General features: G+C 56.0%; 2 protein-coding genes across 3 annotated transcripts; one reads left to right on the top strand and one right to left on the bottom strand.

Annotated features, from left to right (window-relative positions):
- The first annotated feature begins 1158 nt into the window (after positions 1-1158).
- TM2D2 (TM2 domain containing 2) lies at positions 1159-2346 on the top strand. Its single transcript, XM_064731135.1, has 4 exons — positions 1159-1397; positions 1469-1556; positions 1635-1750; positions 1862-2346. Exons 1-4 carry the CDS (start codon positions 1213-1215, stop codon positions 2073-2075), a joined length of 603 nt encoding a protein of 200 aa, XP_064587205.1. The 5' UTR covers positions 1159-1212; the 3' UTR covers positions 2076-2346.
- A 257-nt stretch (positions 2347-2603) lies between these two features.
- On the bottom strand, positions 2604-17834 carry PLEKHA2 (pleckstrin homology domain containing A2). 2 transcript variants are annotated; one of them, XM_064731111.1, is made up of 12 exons: positions 17704-17834; positions 14462-14625; positions 13469-13525; positions 12086-12134; positions 11870-11967; positions 9180-9326; positions 6818-6952; positions 6647-6715; positions 6457-6527; positions 5932-5995; positions 5637-5714; positions 2604-5533 (listed from the first exon to the last, which is right to left on the bottom strand). In XM_064731111.1, exons 2-12 carry the CDS (start codon positions 14600-14602, stop codon positions 5201-5203), a joined length of 1242 nt encoding a protein of 413 aa, XP_064587181.1. In that variant the 5' UTR covers positions 14603-14625; positions 17704-17834; the 3' UTR covers positions 2604-5200. The 2 variants fall into 2 exon arrangements, with proteins under 2 accessions (XP_064587181.1, XP_064587179.1); XM_064731109.1 differs by having other exon boundaries at positions 13442-13525.
- Between the last annotated feature and the right edge of the window lie 221 nt (positions 17835-18055).

Below are 18055 nucleotides of genomic sequence, written 5' to 3' on the forward strand. Positions count from 1 at the left end.
CGGAACCCAGCACCGATCCGGGCATCGGCACCGACCCGGAACCCAGCACCGGCCTGGGCATCGGCACCCCCCCAGCACGGCCCCGGGACTGAGCACGGACCGTGGAATATCCTGAGCTGGAAAGGATCGTCAATTCCGCCTCCCGGCCCTGCACAAACACCCCAACAATCCCACCCTGGGCATCCTTGGGAGCGTTGTCCAAACCCTCCTGGAGCTCTGTGACCCTTTTCTCGGGAGCCTGTTCAGTGCCCCACCAACCTTCTAGGGAAAGAACCTTTTCATAATGTGTTGGAAGAACATGAGAACACACCGTGTCAGCCCCTGGCTGGGCAATACCATAGGTACAGGTGAGCACGAGAAATTCCCCAGAATGAGAAGGCATCACAGGCTTTGCCCTCCTCTACAAGCACCAGGCATTCTGCCCTGCTCCACCAATCACCCGTGGAAAACCTGCCAGGAAACTTCGGAGCTCTGCATCATCCTCCAGAAAAACCAGGAACAAACACCTGATAAATCCATCACATCAGGAACAAGTAATGGCAAAGCGGAGTCAATTTACTGGGGAAAAGAGCACAAATACACCCGAACCTAGGCTGCCTCCCCATTCCCACAGGGCAGGGTGGCACTGGGCAGAGCCGCGCAGCACTACGGCCAGCTCGGACGGAATCACTCGCTGAGCCGCTGCGCTGCCCGTTACCGGCAACGCAGAGCCCTGAGAGCCCTTCTCCGGTGCTAAGGCATCAGCTCTTTGGGTGAGCGCGGCGGGCGCCCCCGAGGGAGGGGTCCCGGGGTCCCTGAGTCCCGGCTGGGCCCCGGTCGAGCCAAGTTTGAGCCGGTTCGGCCTCAGCTGGGCCCCGGCCGGGCCCCGTTTGAGGCGGTTCGGCCCCGGGATTCGGTCCCGAGGGCCGAGCGCGGCGGCAGGCGACACGCGCTGCACCAACGCCCCGCCCCTCGCCTTCTCCCATTGGCCGCCACCTCCCTCAGCAGCCAATCAGCTCCTCGTCCGGCGCGCACTCCCTTCGCCACGCCCTTCGCTGCCGCTTCCGTAGCTTTTTCCGCTTCGCTCTGACCGGCTGCGAGCGGCGGGAGCCCATTGGCTGCGGGAGCGGGGCGGCGGGCGCCCATTGGCTGCAGGCGGCCGGGGGGTGCGGCAGAGGGCGCCCATTGGCTGCGGGCGTGCTGCCCGAGGCCGAGCGGCGCGGCGGTGCCGCCATGGCGCCGCCCGTGGGGTACGCGCTGCTCTGCGGGCAGGCCGCGCTCCTGCTCGGGAACCTGCTGCTGCTGCACGGCCGCGGCCTCCCGGGCAACGACACCGAGCCCCGGGAGCTGCCGCCGGGGCCGCCCGCCTCCGCCTGGGCTTACGATCCGCGGGCGCCGCTCGTCCTCTGCACCTACCTGTGAGCGCCGGGCCGGGGCGCGGGGGAGCGCGGCCTCCCCGCCTCCCTCACCAGCCGCTCCTTCCCCGCAGCCCCGATGAGTTCGTGGAGTGCGATGAGCCGGTGGATCACGGCGGGAACGCCACGGCACAGCAGGAGCTGGGCCACGGCTGCGTGAAGGTGAGGGCGGGGCGGGGGCGGCCCCGGTGCCGGTACCCCCCGGGCCCCGGTGAGCGCTGAGCGCTGCCCCCGCCGCAGTTCGGCGGCCAGGCCCACGGCGATGTGGATCACACGCGAGTGCTGTGCCGGGCGCTGGACGGCATCGAGTGCGCCGAGCCGCGGAGCTTCCTGCGGGGCAGCCGGCCCTGCGTCAAGTAGGAGAGTCCCGGTCCCCCCTGCACCACCGGACCGAGCTCCCCCGGGAGCACGGCTGGTCCGGCGGGGAGCGCTGACACCCGCTGACCCCGCCGCATCTTCTCTCGCAGGTACACCGGACACTACTTCATCACCACGCTGCTCTACTCCTTCTTCCTGGGCTGCTTCGGCGTGGATCGGTTCTGCCTGGGCCACACCGGCACCGCCGTGGGGAAGCTGCTGACCCTCGGGGGTCTGGGCATCTGGTGGTTTGTGGATCTGATTCTGCTCATCACCGGGGGGCTGATGCCCAGTGATGGCAGCAACTGGTGCACGGTGTACTGAGGAGGGGCAGGGCTGGCTCCAGCTGCAGCCCCTGGGTGCCTCTGCCCGCTCCCAGCACCAGCCTGGCACAAACTGGACTTACAGAACTCAGGGTGCACAGTTACTCTTGATAATGACTCTGTACCAACTTTGGACACAAAGTTGTTCAGGATATATTTTGCTTGTTTAAAATAATCTGCCTTCCCACTGCAAATAGTGACAGCTTCAGAAATCAGAGCTTGCAAACACAGGGGGGTCAAACAAACAAACAATAAAATCTGGAAGAAGCTGACTGCACGTACTTTGGGGATTAGTAGATCACAGCCACACAGAGATGAAGGCCATGGGGTCATGGGCCACCTGACACCTGGGAGCAGGGAGCAGAGGTGCCATTTTGCAGCTCCTGTTTGTGTGCCAGGCACCCTTTGGGTGCTCCAGCCCCAGCACAGGGCACCTGCAGCACACAAAGGGTGCAAGAACCTCACACCCGAAAGAGGAAGCCCCACCAGCTGCAGGTTAAAAACTTAGCAAGCTGAATAAAATGGGAAAAGGAAGCTGCAACAAGTCCCAGCCAGAGCCAGACACAAAATCTGTGTATGCAAATGTCCAGTCATGTTTGAGATAAAACAGCAAAAACACAGTTTGGCAGCTTCAACTGTGGGGGGCAGGGGACAGCTTTGTCCTGAAAATGCCATTTCTCAGCAGAACAACAGGGCTGGAAAGTCCATGGAGGGGAAAGAGTTCTGCAGTGAACCAGAAAGTAAAACAAAATAAAAAATAACATGCAAAAAGCCCATTATCATTAACAGCTCCTGTGTCTCCAGCCCCCCACTGCCAGCTCACAGCAAGACCTTGGTCCAGCAGCTTCCCTCCTCCCCAAGGAACATTTGGGACCTTGGTTCAGAAGGAGTTGTGATGTCCCTGCCCTTACCATGCACTGCTCCCTCCCTGGTGGAGACAGCATGACCCAAAACACACAGTACAAATGGACATAACTGGGATTTCCTTCTTTATTTAAAAACAGGGGAGAAAGGGCATTGCAGCATGTACAGGCGAGGGGTGGGAGGCAGGGAGCCCCAGCCCTAAGAGCACTTGGAATCCTCAGCCAGCACTTCCAAAAACATCTGGAACCACATGGGAATAGCAAACCCACTCTGCCCCTCACAAGGCACCCCAATAAAGCCCCACAGCACAAGATTCAGGAGGGAGCAGCTCTGAGGCGATACCAGGAGCAAACAGAGGGCTGAGGGGAAACCAGTTTGCTTTAAAATAACAAAGCTCCATCGAGGTCTGGCTGCACGCACCCAGCCCTCTGGAACAGGAGGGAAATCCCTCTCTCCCAACACCACCTGTGCTCTGGACAGCTCTGGAGGCCAGCTGAGCTCCACACTTGTTTGAACCTCATCTTCAGCCTCTTTGATGTCCTGGGGATGCAGGAGGATGGGAACCAGCAAGAGGAATGTTGCAATATTGCTGGTAGTTTCTGCTCCTGGATAATTACCTTAATTGTGCAACAAGCCTCTGCTTTACCTTCCCAGGCCTGAGGAAACTCTGCAATTATCAAGCACCAGGAATACTCAGGAGTCTGTGGTTCCATTGTCCCTCTGCATTCCCTGCTCTCCAAAACTGAGATCAGAACACTGCAACTCTGATGGATGGGCTTGCCAAACTACTAAAACATTCTTGAAACAGTGTTAGGAGCCAAACAGCAAGTCAGCCTAAAAAAATGAACGTTTCAAACACTAGTGCAAATAAAGCAAAAAGGAGCAGAAAAAGGAACAGCAGGATTTAGGTAGCTACAATTAAATAACATTAACACTCACCCCTGTACCGTTTGCATTGATTCCCACCCATTTTCATGGTGTCTGTGTTCTTCAGCACACAATCCCCTTTGGGATTCTCTTCCCCCTGAACTTGGGGGACCCATTCCTGCCTCCCCCAGCAGCAGGGAGACACCTGTGCTGTGCCCATCCCACAGCAGCCCCACGGGGACCGAGGCAGAAAGGTACAACTGGCATCACATTGAGGTCAGTCAGGCTAATCAAGGCTCAGGCACAGCTGTCAAACAGCTGGAGGCCCCAAAAGGGCTGGCACAAAGCAGATGTTCTGCTCCTGGGGAACACACTGGGCTGAGCAGCAGAGCAGAGGACGTGTCACAGCCGGGGAAGTGAAAGGGGAGCTGAGTTCTCGCTTGGCACGTGGGGATTGCACACACTCGTGGGGTGAAGGTATCAGATCTCAGCCAAGGATTTTCTACACACTATTTATCACACCTACAGGAGCTCATTTGGTTATGGAAATGACAATTCACATTGCTCTAGAAACTCCTGCTGCTTTCCATCTCAGGCAGGCCGTGGGGGAGTTGGCCAGACAAGTCTGCCCAGCTCCATCAGGGCTGCTTTTCATTGCTTTTTACCAAAAGCCCTTCACCATCTGGCACAGCCCAGGTGTGTGTAGTGCAAAACCAACATCACACCTGAGGATGCTCCCACCTGGGAGCCACTGTTGCTCCAGCTGCCTGCCCTGGCTCATGCTCAGCAAGTACCAAAAGCCTTTGGAGGGGTTGAGCACCTGCCCAGGCTGGGGTTCAACAGCAGCCACAGGTATAAAAAGACATAATTAAAAGCCAGCAGATTGCTGATAAACCCTTGTGTGGGCAGTGGGAAGATCCAGTCTCTGAAAGAAGAAGTCACGGTGAGGGGAAGCTGCAGTGATTCCCCTGTGTGGGCAGCTGCAAGCTGGTGGCTCCCAGCTCTGTCCTGGGGAATCTGAGCAGCAGAAAAGGGGAGAGAAACATTTTACAAACACAAGAAAGGCCACACTCCCCGTGTCATGCCTTCAAAACCTCCTGCCACTTCCTCCAGACCCGGTTTGTGGGGGAAACAATGCAACTGCAGAAGATGTCCCCTCATACAGGTCCCCAGCATCTCCTGCCCTGCACAACGAGCACCAGAAGCACCTTCCAAACATGGAACCACCAGGGCCAGGCCTGGGCAGGAGCAGCCAGGGACCCTGAGCCCTGCAGAGCAGGGCACCAGGACGTGGGTGCAGACAGATCCTGCATGGCAGGGAAGGGCTGTGCTGGAGGGAAGGGAGCACTTCGTGTGCCCCAAACAGACCTCCAAGAAGGGAGGCTTGGTCCCTGCTCAGACATCAGAGGTCCGGATGCTTTCATCGTCCAGGTCGAAGGCGAACGGTTTCTCCTTGAGGGGCTGCGGCTCGGAGCGGTGCCTCAGGCGCGTGCTGGGCCCGGCCTGGCGTTCCATCAGCAGCACCGAGGAGTCCCTGAGCGGGGCTGGCAGCACCCCCAGCCCTGGCTGCTGCCCCTCGGCCCGCGGCACCGGCGTCCAGGGCTGCCAGGAGCTCGTGGAGGGCGCCCTGCAGGAGGATCGCCGCTCCTCCGCCGAGGGCCGCGGCTGTGAGGGGCCCGAGGAGCCGCCGGGCCTGGCCACGGAGGTGGATCTCATAAAGGACATCTCCTGCAGGGACAGGATTCATTTATTAATCCACTAAATAAATATCTTGCATGTTGGCGTAATCTCCGTTTGACAGTAGATGTGAAATTGAAAGTCTGTCACCTACCCTGGGGCGGGTTTTCAGGGCCTGCACGGCGGCTGTGATTGCCCGGATCCAGCTGTGCATCTCCTCAGGGCTGTCTGCCTGCAAACACAGCAGCCCCAGTGAGGGTCAACTGTCCTGGCATTGCCAAAGTTCAGCTCTGCTCCCACAAACAGCTTCTATTATAAATAATCCCAGAGGAGAAGAAAATCCGCCACAATTCTCCCTCACGCTCGTGTGTAACAGCCCCATCTGCTCATGTTCACTGGTGAAGGACTGAACTTTCTGCCGCAAAATTATCCCGGTGTCAGCTGCTCACCTGGATGTAAAAGGTCCTGGAGCTCGTTATGATTTCAAAAAGGTTGTCTCGCATCAGGAGGTCACTAGAAACAGTGAGAAAGAGAGAGTCACACCCCAGCAGCCATCATGGATAGAAAAATCCCTGTATTTATCTTCATCTCTGGAGTGTGCCAGGGAGGAACATATTGAAGGCAAACCTTGGATCTCATTGGGATCTTTTTAGCCTTCTGTATGTATCCTTTCTCTATTCTTTAGTATAGTTTTTAGCCTTAGTTTTTCTTTATTATTCATTATCTTTTTAGCCTTCTGTAAGTATCCTTTCTCTATTCTTTAGTTTAGTTTTAGTATAGCAGAATAGAATGGAATAGAATGTAATTAGAATGGAACAGAATGGAATAGAATAATAAATTAGCCTTTTAAGAACATGGAATCAGATTCATTTCCTGCCTCCTCAGACAGGGGACCCTGAAAATACCCCACACAAGCAGCTGGAGCAGCCCAAGCTCCCTCTGGCAGGGCAGAGAAACAGAGGTGGGAGCATTACCCAGACTTGACCAGGCACTCGTGGGTCTTGCAAACATCTTTCAAGAGAATCGAACGCAAAGGCTCCTTGTCCTGCAGAGGTGAGAGGAGACAGTGCTGGGCTTGGCTGGCCCCAGAGCTGGCATGTGCCTCCCCCAGAGGAGGAGGAGGAGGTGCCAGAGCCCTGCTGGGGTCCTGGGGAAGCTGCTCACCTGCTCACACTTGTAGTAACTGATGGAAAACTCATCCAGAACAAAGTACCGTCGCTTCCAGCTCTTCCTCTGGAAAAGAGCAGGAGATTGAGTGCTCAGCCTGCCCCTCTCTGTGAATGTCCTGCACCCAGAGCACCCCCAGAGCAGCCCCAGCCCATGCCCGGCACTCACCACATTGCCCTGCTTGACACAGAAGCCGCTCTTGAGCGGGGCTGGCCCGGCTGGGGGCTTGGTGGCCGAGGGGGGGATGTAGCTCTGTGAGCGCCGCAGCAGAGGGTGTGTGCCCACCTCGCTGCCCTCCCCGTCCTGCAGAGAGAGATCACAGCCACCATCAGCAGGGAGGCACCCAGGACAGCCAGGGAAAAGCCACCTGACACAAGCCCTGAGTGAAATGTGTGAGCCAAGGGCTTGTGGCAGTGCTGAACACGGGGCAGGGAATGAGCCCAGAGTGATGTTCTGTCATTGTGTGCAGCTCCCTGGTGCTATTCCCACTTCTGCAACCATGTGTTAAATAAAAGAAATGAGAAGGGCTGCAGAGAAGCAATTAGAGGGCTGAAGGCAATCCCCTGCAGCAGGGGAGTTAACAGAGCCCACCTGCCTGGCTCAGAGGTGACTCAGCTGCACCACTGAAGGTATGAGGAGAACAAGAACCACCAGACAAACACAAGTTGGAAAGGAATCCTTTCCAACAGGAGAAGGCAGTATACCATGAGAATAAATTGCTCAGAAAAGCCATTAAGTCTCTGATTCTCATTTTCAGAGGTAAGTTCTCCCAAGGACACTCCTAACTTGGGTGTTAGGAGTTCAGAAAAGGAAGCTGTCCCTCCCAAGTGCAGTGAGCACAGAGCGGCTGTGGTCACAACCACATGCCCAGCACCCAGCCCTGGCTCTCCTGAGCACATCCCAGTGCACCCCAAAGGTCAGACCCACCCCAGCAGCACTGGGGTCCCAGTGCACCCCAAAGGTCAGACCCACCCCAGCAGCACTGGGGTCCCAGTGCACCCCAAAAGTCAGACCCACCCCAGCAGCACTGGGGTCCCAGTGCACCCCAAAAGTCAGACCCACCCCAGCAGCACCCTCCCTTCCCCCCAGCAGCACAGAGGATGGCTGAAATGAACCCTCTTCTGCACTCAACTTCTTCCCCACTCCTCAGAGCCCTTCCTCCCTGGGCTGAGGTTTGAGCATTGCCATGGCAGCCACTGCCAGCCTTATATGGCCCCACAGTGGGGACTGTGGTTTGGGTGAACCTGCCCGCCCAGCACCTTCCTCAGCTGCTTTTTGGACACAGCAGCAGTTTCTTGTGTGGCCTCAAAGTGCTGCCCAGCCCTGCAGAGAGCTGGAGCACCTCGATGGGGATGCCACCCACACCCAGCTCTGCTGGGCATTGCACAGGGGGTATCCAGAGCAGAGGTGGGGACACTTCCCTGGAGTGGGGACACTCTTGCAGCCAGGAGTGTCACACACCCCGGGGCTGGGGTGATGCTCCTGAGCGTGGGACTCCCCCCTGCAGCCAGGAAACCACAGACACACCCAGGAAGCTGCAGCAGGGGAATGGCCATTTCACACGGTGGGGAAGCAGCAAGAGCACAGAAATATTGTGGCAGCTGATGCACTGTCACAGACATCTTTTCATGAAAAATCCTTTCCTTAGGTTTTTTTCCTCCTGAGAAGCTGAGAGACCTCAGGAACAAAATGTAAAAAATGATTGTCTGGTGCTGTGGAATGCAACAGGTGCATCATGAGGATGTTTGTAATTAATGGCCAATCACAGCCCAGCTGGCTCGGACAGAGAGTCCGAGCCACAAACTTTGTTTTCATTCCTTTCTATTCTTAGCTTAGCTAGCCTTCTGAGGAGAACCCTTTCTTCTATTCTTTTAGTATAGTTTTAATGTAATATATATCATAAAATAATAAATCAAGCCTTCTGAAACATGGAGTCAAATCCTCCTCTCTTCCCTCAACCTGAGACCCCTGTGAACACCATCGCAATGAACCACCTCCAAAAAAACCCTCTGTACCCCACAACCCTCTGTACACCACCTGCTGAACCCTGTGGTCAGGGAAGTGTTAAAAGCATCTGCCAGCAGAAACCGCTGCAATGATCTAATTCTCCTCTCTATTTTTAGTGCTGCCACTGATAAGAGCTGAAGTGAGACCCAGAGCTGGACAAGTGCCCAAGCATGGGAGATGCTGATGGCCACGTGCACGCCCAGCTGCGTGCCAGGGAAGGGATGCAGAGCCACAGCAAGAGGTGCCACCAGCCCTGGGACAGTCCCTGTGGCTGCTGTGGTGGAGACACCAGGCCCTGGGTACATAAAGAGGATTTGCACCCAAGACACGTGGGCGGGTGGTGATGGCCAGGAAGCTGAGCAGATTCATGACCTTCTCTTCCTCCTCACACCCCCTCATCTCATCACATTTCAGACTGAGAAAAAGCAGAGGGATTCAGGGTGCTCAGAGCAGCCATTCATACCTGCAGAGGAAAGGGGTTGCAGCACACTGTTTCCAGGAATGAAAGTGCACACCAGCTCACCTGGTTGATGGAGATGGGCGTGTGGACCACCACCCCCCCTACAATCTCAGTTTTGTAGGCCACCTGAGGCTTCCTCTCCTGGGCCTGGGGCACCACTGGAGGCTTTGTGATCTCTGTGGCCGGCGGGACGCTGCCACCCTTTGGCACCTGTGGGAGAAAGGAAGGGATGAGGGGCATAGGATGACCGTGTTGGGCACCCCATCTCTGCCCAATGCAGCCACATCCCTTCAGAAAACAACTCCTGACCCAGCACCCAGGGTGTGGAACCCCCTGGGCACAGGGTGACAGTGCTGGGCACCCCATCTCTGCCCAATGCAGCCACATCCCTTCAGAAAACAGCTCCTGACCCAGCACCCCAGTTAGGGAGGGTGTGGAACCCCCCTGGGCAGCAGGAGCCACCCAGAGGAGAGATGAGAGGAGCTCAGTGATTAAAGCATCCCTTCACAGATGCCTGGGATTTGCCTCTGCAGCTCAGTGAGTTTGTGGGACACTTGTGCTCCTTTAATTGTCCCCGCTCCATTTACAGCCAGGCTTAATGAGGAGCTGGGGCTGGCTAACGAGGCTGAGCCAGGCATTGCTGTGACCCCAGAGCTGGCCCCACACCCCTGGGCCGAGGCTGGGCTGCACCAACACAGCTCCCACACTGCCATCCTCCCCTCTCCTTCCCTTGGCACCTAGAAAAGGCATTTTCCATGTAAGTTTAATAAAAGGAATGAAAAAAAATGCAATTTAGTAAAAAGCAATGAAAACCAGCTTCCCTTCCCATCCCTGCACTTCAGCTGCCCTAATGCCACCCCGCAGTGCCTTCCCCCCGAGCAGGGCAGGGTGACAGCAGCACCACATCCCTGGATTTGCCAGCCAGGCAGGGACAGCTCCTCCCTGAAGGGCTGGACGAGCCGGTTGGCCAGCTGGGACACAGCCAGGGTGGGGAAGGGCTGGCCAAAATCAGGCCATGGAAAGCACCACGGCTGCTTGCAGAAGCAGAAGATGCATCTCATTATTCTCCTGTCAGAATCCCCCTGCCCCAGAGGCAGCGACCCTGGAGGATGCTGCTGACAGTACAGCCAGACACAGAGCCCAGGGAGAATCTGGCTACAGCTCTGGAGATGGAGTCTGTGGCCAAAAAAGAGAAGGCACGAGCCAGAGCAGTGTGGCAGCTGCAAAGGTTGTCACACTTAATGTATTTGCAGACAAAGAAAGAAAATACAAGCTAGGCCTGATCTTGCAGATGAGTTTCCCACAGAGACTACACCATGGCACTCCAGGGATTTTAAAGGAAAAACCCATGGGTAAGCCCCAATCAAACTGTTTACATCACTTTTCCTCACATTTAGTTCACACACCATAAACAGCACGCGTCAGTGCATGACCTAATAAAACTGCTCACATTATGCATTGGCCCTCTGTGGTATTCACAGGCCCTCTGAACAGAGAGGAACTGTGAGACAAGCAGGGAAGGAAAATACAATTCTTATCTTGCTTGCTGTGCTAAAGTAGAATGCAATATGGAGATTGGTTACCCAAAGTGAGGATGTTTTGTTCCCTTGGCCTGTCAGGGCCAGGTGTGTGTGGGACTGTCATGGGAGAATCAGAGATGAGTGCAGTGTGAACAGTCGTGAGCAAGGGTGAGTGCAGGGCAGATTCAGTTTGGATACAATGTACATTGTCGCAGACATCTTTTATGGAAAATCCTTTCTTTAGGATTTTTCCTCCTGAGAAGCTGGGAGGCCTCAGAAACAAAATGTAAACAATGGTTATCTGCTGCTGTGGAATGCAACAGGTGCATCTGTGATTGGTCTCATGTGGTTGTTTCTAATTAATGGCCAATCACAGTCAGCTGGTTTGGACAGAGAGTCTGAGCCACAAACCTTTGTTATCATTCCTTCCTATTCTATTCTTAGCTACCTTTCTGATGAAACCTTTTCTTCTGTTCTTTTAGTATAGTTTTAATGTTATAAATATCATAAAACAATAAATCAAGCCTTCTGAAACACGGAGTCAGATCCTCATCTCTTCCCCAATCCAAGAACCCCTGTGAACACCATCACAGTACATAGTACAGTATAATAAAGTAATTAATTAGCCTTCTGATGATGGAGTCAGATGCATCATTCTCTCCCCTTTTTCACAGTCACCTTTGATTTACAATACCCCACTGCTCTCTGCAGGTGAGCCCCCAGAAGAAGCCCCCAGCCCTTTCCCAGGGACCCCCTATATGCAGGCAGAAACCATCCAGGTCTCATTTTCCTGCCAGCCCATGCCCTGGTGGTGCCCAGGAGGGAGCAGGGCACATCCCACGCTGCCAGGAGCAGCAGGCACCGGGTCAGTGCCCATCAGCTCACGGCCCTGTGAGCACAGCAGCACAGCACAGGAGATGGCAGATGAAGCCCTCTGGATGTGCCCCACAGTGATTCGCTGCCTCGTCACAAGAGCTGGCATTCCAGGGAGAATAAAAACTGAATAAATAAGTTACTGAAGCACAATAAAGCCAGCCTTTGACAGGCACAGTGAGGCCAGATCCCAGCCAGCAGCAGCAACGGGAGGAGGAGGAGGAGGGCCTGGATGGCTCCCACAGGACCTTCCTGGGGCACAGCTGGGCTGGGAGGGTGAATGAAGAGAAATAAACCTCAGCCATAAGGATCCCTGGGGATGCTGGAGGGAACAATTGAGAGGAGCATGAAGTAACCCACCGTGATCTTACTGGCCCTGTTCAGCGCCTCCACCCAGTCCTGCAGGTCCTTCTGGTCACTGGCTTGCAAGAAATAGCGCTGGGAGAGAGCGTTGATGACTGCCAGAGAGGGAAGGACAAGGAGAGGAGGATTCAGAAGGGTTCATGGGGCACCCACACTGCAGATTCCTGTGGGAAGGTATCCCCCCACTGAGCCCACCGAGATCCCTTCACTCACCAAAGCAGAACGGAGTTTTGGGCTTCTGTTTTGGGGTGGCAATGCTAACCTGTGACAGAGCAAATCAGGGAAAAAAATCAGAGAAGGGAGAAAAATTAGAGATAACAGCACGTGCTAACGGTGGGCAGAAAAGCTGGGAGTTTCTACCTACTCATCCCACTCCCTGCCTGGGCTCTGCCAGCCCAGCCAGGACCCCTAAACAGGACCCCACACACATGGGGGCAGCTGGAGCTGCAGCACAGCTGTGGCAGCTGAGGGAACTGGCCCGTGTCACAGCACACGCAGCAGCACAGGGTGCTGGCTCCCAGGGGAAGGTCAGCACTGAGCCAGGACTTTCATGCCCTGCATCCCCTCAGGCACTGGCTGAGCTGCACAGCAGAGGACAGAAAGCTTTCAAAGGACCTGAAAACATCCTCCATTCTCCTGGATTAACACAGTCCCTCTCATCAGCAATTAAGGGAATTGAGGGAAAATAGTGGTGGTTTTTCCCTGAAGAGTAGGAATCGTTTATATAAGAATAATATTCCTTGAGGCTCCACAAACAACATTCGTGGAGTATTTATTCTGACAGTCCTCCTCCTTCAAAGCCAGTCCATAATGCTTTAAATATGTTTTCTCAAGCAAACCTCCCTTTTTCTGGTGTATTTACTGTTGGTACTTCCAGCCACTGACAGAACCCAACCCCACAGTTTGTGACCAAATGCTGTCCTGCAGCAATTTCCATTTAAACTAAAACCTATGTAATTTGTGAGGCTCTCCAAAATGGGGAAGGCTCGGCCTCCCAGCATTGCTTCATCTGCGCTTAATTTATAAATCATGATTCAGCAGGAACAGGAAGATCTGTCCAAGGCTATATCCAGCTCCAGGATAAAGCAGCCACCAGCCCCCAGCAGCTGAGGGGCCACTTGCAGGAGGAGGAGGAGGATGGTGGCAGCTCCTCTCTCCACACACAGCCACAGCTCTGCCTTATTGCACTGCTCCTGCCTTCCCAAGGAGACTGGAGAACCCCCTTGAGACACACAGGTGACTTTGGAAGGTCTCATCCTTCAGGGCACTGCCCTCTGAGCACAGGGGTGCTCCTGAAGCGCTGCTCAGCTGATTGCCCAGCTCACACTGACACCACAGTGTCCCCACACACCCCTGTGTCCTTCCTCAGCAGAGCAGTTCCTCTTCCTCCTGCAGCCCAGCCTTGCACCCTGTCCCGTGCCACTCCAGGTTCTTTGTGCTGCTTCCCACAGCCCTGCTCAGCTCCATCCCAGGGAGATGGACCAGGAGCTGGCCTCGGGTGCTTCCAGGGCAAGCCATTCTCTGTCCAGGGAATGGCACAGGGATAAGGGGAAAACAGGGAGCACTCACCTTGCCTGTGCCCCACCCCAATGTTACCTTGGAGATATAGGTCAGCTGCAGAGATCCCACAGCACCTGCTCCAATGGCCAGGTTCTGCAACACACAGGAGGAGCAGTGGGAGGTAAATGACAGGGAGAAGGTGGCAGGGGCAATCCAGCCTGTCCTTTGTGCCCTTGGGCTCAGGCAGCAGCTGCCATCCTCAGCCACTTCCCTGTCCTGCACCTGCTTCAGCCCAGACCCCTCAGCAGAGGGAGCAGCCCTGCTGTGCTCCTTGGGACAGCCCTGGAAACCACAGAGGTCACAGAAGGGCTGGAGCCTGGTCATGAGAGACTCTGAGACAGCAGGGAGGGGCCTGGGGAGAGCTGGGGGAGATGCCTGCTGCAGGGAGGGACGTGTAGGAGGTCAGGGGATAGGATGGTTGGAATGGATGGAGATGAGAGATCTCTGCAGCCAGGTGGTGGAATTTGGGGTTTATTGCAAAGGGCCCTGCTGGGAGCTGCCAGCCACAGCTCAGAGCAGGCCTGAGAGAAGAGAGGGGGAGAGAGGATGAGAGGGTAAGAGAGTAAAAGGGTAAGAGAGTAAAGTTCCCATTACAATACAATAAATCTTCTTCTGTGTTGAATATTCTGCTTCTCACTAACCAATCTAGTACAAGATACAAATCCTACAGCATTTACATACAGCCTATAAGAATCATTACATTACCATACTGTGTTATATTTTAAACCCTAAAAACTCCTCTTTGGGCCCCTTCTGCCAAGCCAGTGGGGTCTGCTCTAACTTCTGGAATTGTCTGCAAGCAGGGAGTGTTGTTTCATCAAAAAGAGATTACCTTCAGCCAGGCACAGCATTTTCTCATTGTTCAGTAACTGAGGTATCTGAAAGCTTGCTTTCATTTCAATCTCACTTATAGTTTCTATATTCTCAAAATCTTTTGCCAGGCAATCATATTGATAAGGCTTTCCTGTTCCATCTTCCCCAGCAGGGATGTGCCCACAGACTCAGTGCCAGCTTTAGGGACATGCCCACCTGAGGATTGTCCATGTACCACAGGAGGTGGTTGGCCTGGGTGTCCAGGATGAAATACCTCCGCAGAAACTTGCCACAGGTCTCATTTTCCTCGATGTCCAGGAAGCCACAGATGCGGTTCTGTCGGTCCAGGTACGGCATGCCGGGCTCCTTCTGGCATCACCCTGTGATGGATGGGGGCAGGCAGGGGCAGGTGGGTGCTCTGCCCTCACATCCATGGCACCCAACCTGTCCCAGGTGTTCCACAGCCGCTCAGCCACAGCTGAGCTCTCTGGAGGGAAATGGGAGGAACAACACCCAACCCACCACTCCCAGCCCCCAGAGCCACCAAACCCCATGAGCGAGGCCAGAGCAGCCACAAAGGATGTGCCACGAGACACCAGATCCCTGAGAACTGTGCTGAGAAATAATCCCAAAGAGAGAGAGAGCCTGAGCACACTCCCAGGAAACGGGGAACAATCTGCAACTCCAGCAGAAAATCCCTGCAGCCAGGACGTCGAGTCAGCAGGGAAAACAATGACCCATCCCAGCAGGGCCACGCTGTGCCCCCAGCTCTGCCAGGGGCATGGAGGGATCCTTCAAACCCCCTGGGCTGCAGTGGGAACATCATCATCATCACTTCCAGCTCTGCATGGGGAGCAGAACCAGCACTTCCCATCCAGGAGGAATCCTTCAAGCCCCCTGGGCTGCTGTGGGAGCACCATCATCACTTCCAGTCCTGCATGGGGAACAGAACCAGCACCCCCTACCCAGGAGGGATCCTTCAAACCCCCTGGGATGCAGTGGGAACATCATCATCATCACTTCCAGCCCTGTGTGAGGAGCAGAACCAGCACTTCCCATCCAGGAGAGATCCTTCAAACCCCTGAGCTGCTGTAGGACCACCATCATCACTCCCAGCCCTGTGTGAGGAGCAGAACCAGCACCCCCAACCCAGGAGGAATCCTTCCCTGGGCTGCCCCTGAGCACCATCATCACTCCCAGCCCTGCATGAGGAGCAGAACCAGCACCAAGGGGCCCAGGGGTGCAGGATGTGTCCCCCTGCCCAGGGCACAGGGTGGAGGGCAGGGATGACAGCAGCCGTTACCCAAAGGATGTGAGTGAGCCCAGTGTGGTTTGTCTGGCAGGAGAGTGAGTGGTGATCACGCAGGTGCCAGAAGCAGAGCTACACAAATAAAAGAACTCGTGCAGCAAAAGGAGGAAATACTATTTTTGAGCTGCAGTGGAGTGGGGCCCGGGGAGGTGAGGGTTGTGCAAGAGCTGGGGTGCAGCTGCAAAGGTAGAGGAGGCAGAAAACAACTCAACCTGCTGCTACCACCACCATTTCAGAGATGGGTATCATGGGGACCATGCTGCTGCAAGGGGAGAGATTGTTTTAAACCAACGACAGTGCCCTGGCACAAGGCTTTCTGTGGGCATTTCAAGTCTCACTGCTTTTTTGTGGGGTGATTTTTGTGGTGGGGAAGCACATGGAAAGGCAATCCCTTCAACCATACCAACACGTTCAGAGCAAACCTCATAAACCCTTCCTTCTGCTGACAGCAAAGGTCTGGTGATTTCTGCTTAGGGGATGGATGAGGAAGGAGCAGAATGTGCCACAGGCAGCACAGAGAGGAGCCCCCAGCCCCATGGGACACCTCTTGGGGTCTCCATGTCCCCTCCACCACCATCCTGCATTACAAACTCATCCTTTCTGTGCACACTGACCTCAGGCTGCACTTGGAGATGCCCAAAGCTGTGGGCAGAGGAGATTGGGATTGCCCCACACTCTGCACCAAGTCAGCCAGGTTCCTGTCCCCTCACTGCCCACAGAACACAAATGGTCTCTTTAGAGCCACCCAGAACTGCACTTTTCCATAAGAAAATAATAAAAGTAGCATCTCCAGCTGTGCTAAGAACATCCAGGAGGGTCAGAAAATTCTCAATTTCCTAGTGAAGCCTATCAGAGACTTCCAGGACTCTTTCTTACCACTGAAGCAACTGACTTGCCAGCTTTTTAAATCATGATATCCCATCAAAAAAGACACCCCTTTCCTGGTTCAGTGAATGGCATTACAAGCAATTGGGCTGCAGGAGAAGATTTACAGCAAAACCACCCCCTTGTCAGCCTGAACCAAAGGGAAGTGCTCCCCAGGGAGAGGCAGGAGGTGCAGGGCACTGTCTGTGCAGCACCCAGGGGTGGCTCAGAGGCCTCGTGTGCAGCCACCCAGCCAGACTTTCCAGGAAGCACCTCAGGATGCTCCGCACGGTCACGGCTGCCTGTGCCCTGCTCTGAAAAACCCGAGGCCATGGGAGAGCCGGCACTTGGAGCATCACATCGCCTCGGCACCTCCCTCCGCATCACCCAGCGCACCTGCGGGCAGCCACAGCGTCCTCCTCCTCCTCCTCTCTCACACCTGGATGAGCCTCCCTCCGTTCCAGAGCACTGGGAGCTGCCTGGTGCCCCGCAGGGCTGCAGCAGCGCTTCCTCTCACCTGCGCTCGCAGAGCAGCTCCCACGACAGACAGACACCCAGCAACTCGCTCCTACTAATTGCAGCTCTTTGCCCTCATGAAACCATCAGCCTGTCGGGAGGAGGCTCTTCATACATACAGCTCTTCATCAGCCACACACAGAGTAGCTGCAAATCCCCTCCACGAGCCTCCATCCCCACAGAGTTCGGGCGAGGATGGTCCTGCAGCACTCCCGGAGCTCCCATAGGGCAGAGCCCCCCTCGCTGCCCCCATCGAGCCGCTGGCACCGCGAGGAGCGATGTCCGTCCCGATCCACGACAGACAGACACCCAGCAACTCGCTCCTACTAATTGCAGCTCTTTGCCTTCATGAAACTATCAGCCTGTCGGGAGGAAGGCTGCATACAGCTCTTCATCAGCCACAAGGAGTGGGAGAACACAGAGTAGCCCCAAACCCCTGATCCCCACCACACGCTTGGCTCCAACCCCACAGAGTTTGGGCGAGGATGGTCCTGCAGCACTCCCGGAGCTCCCACGGGGCAGAGCCCCCCTCGCTGCCCCCATGGAGCCGCTGGCACCGGGAGGGCTCCGCTCCAGCCCCGGCACGGATGGTGCAGCTGCAGGGACAGGGACAGGGGGACCAGCGCTGTCCGGAGCCGCGGGGCGCGGACCCTCCAGCCCGGGGAGGCTCGGGGAGGGTGGGGATGGGACATTGAAGGCTCCCAGCCCGGCCCGTGGGGTCTCTGGAGGCGGCTCTGAGGCCACGCGTGTCCCCCCGGGTGTCACTTACCCCGCGGCGTCCCTGGGCTGCGCGCCCCGGGCGGGCGGGGGGCGGCGGGCGCTGCGAGGAGGAGGACGGACAGACGGACGGACGGACGGCCAGGAGGGAGGCGGAGGGGGTGTGCCCCTGGCTCCGCCGTCGCTTCTTTCCGGGTTAATTACGTCTGTCATTAGCAAACCCGGCCCCGGATGTGAGTGCGGGGCGGCTCCTCGGGGCGGGGGGTCGGTGTCCGTCTGTCCGTCCCACCGCCGCCTGTCTGTCCGCCTCCCTCCCGCGGGCCCGGGGGGCTCAGCCGGTGGGAAGGGTAGGGGTAGCCCGGTGCCCTCCCTGTTGTGGATCCTCTGCATCCCCCAGGCGGGGA

The sequence above is a fragment of the Zonotrichia leucophrys genome, chromosome 22 (assembly GCF_028769735.1).
Source record: "Zonotrichia leucophrys gambelii isolate GWCS_2022_RI chromosome 22, RI_Zleu_2.0, whole genome shotgun sequence".
Classification (NCBI taxonomy): domain Eukaryota; kingdom Metazoa; phylum Chordata; class Aves; order Passeriformes; family Passerellidae; genus Zonotrichia; species Zonotrichia leucophrys.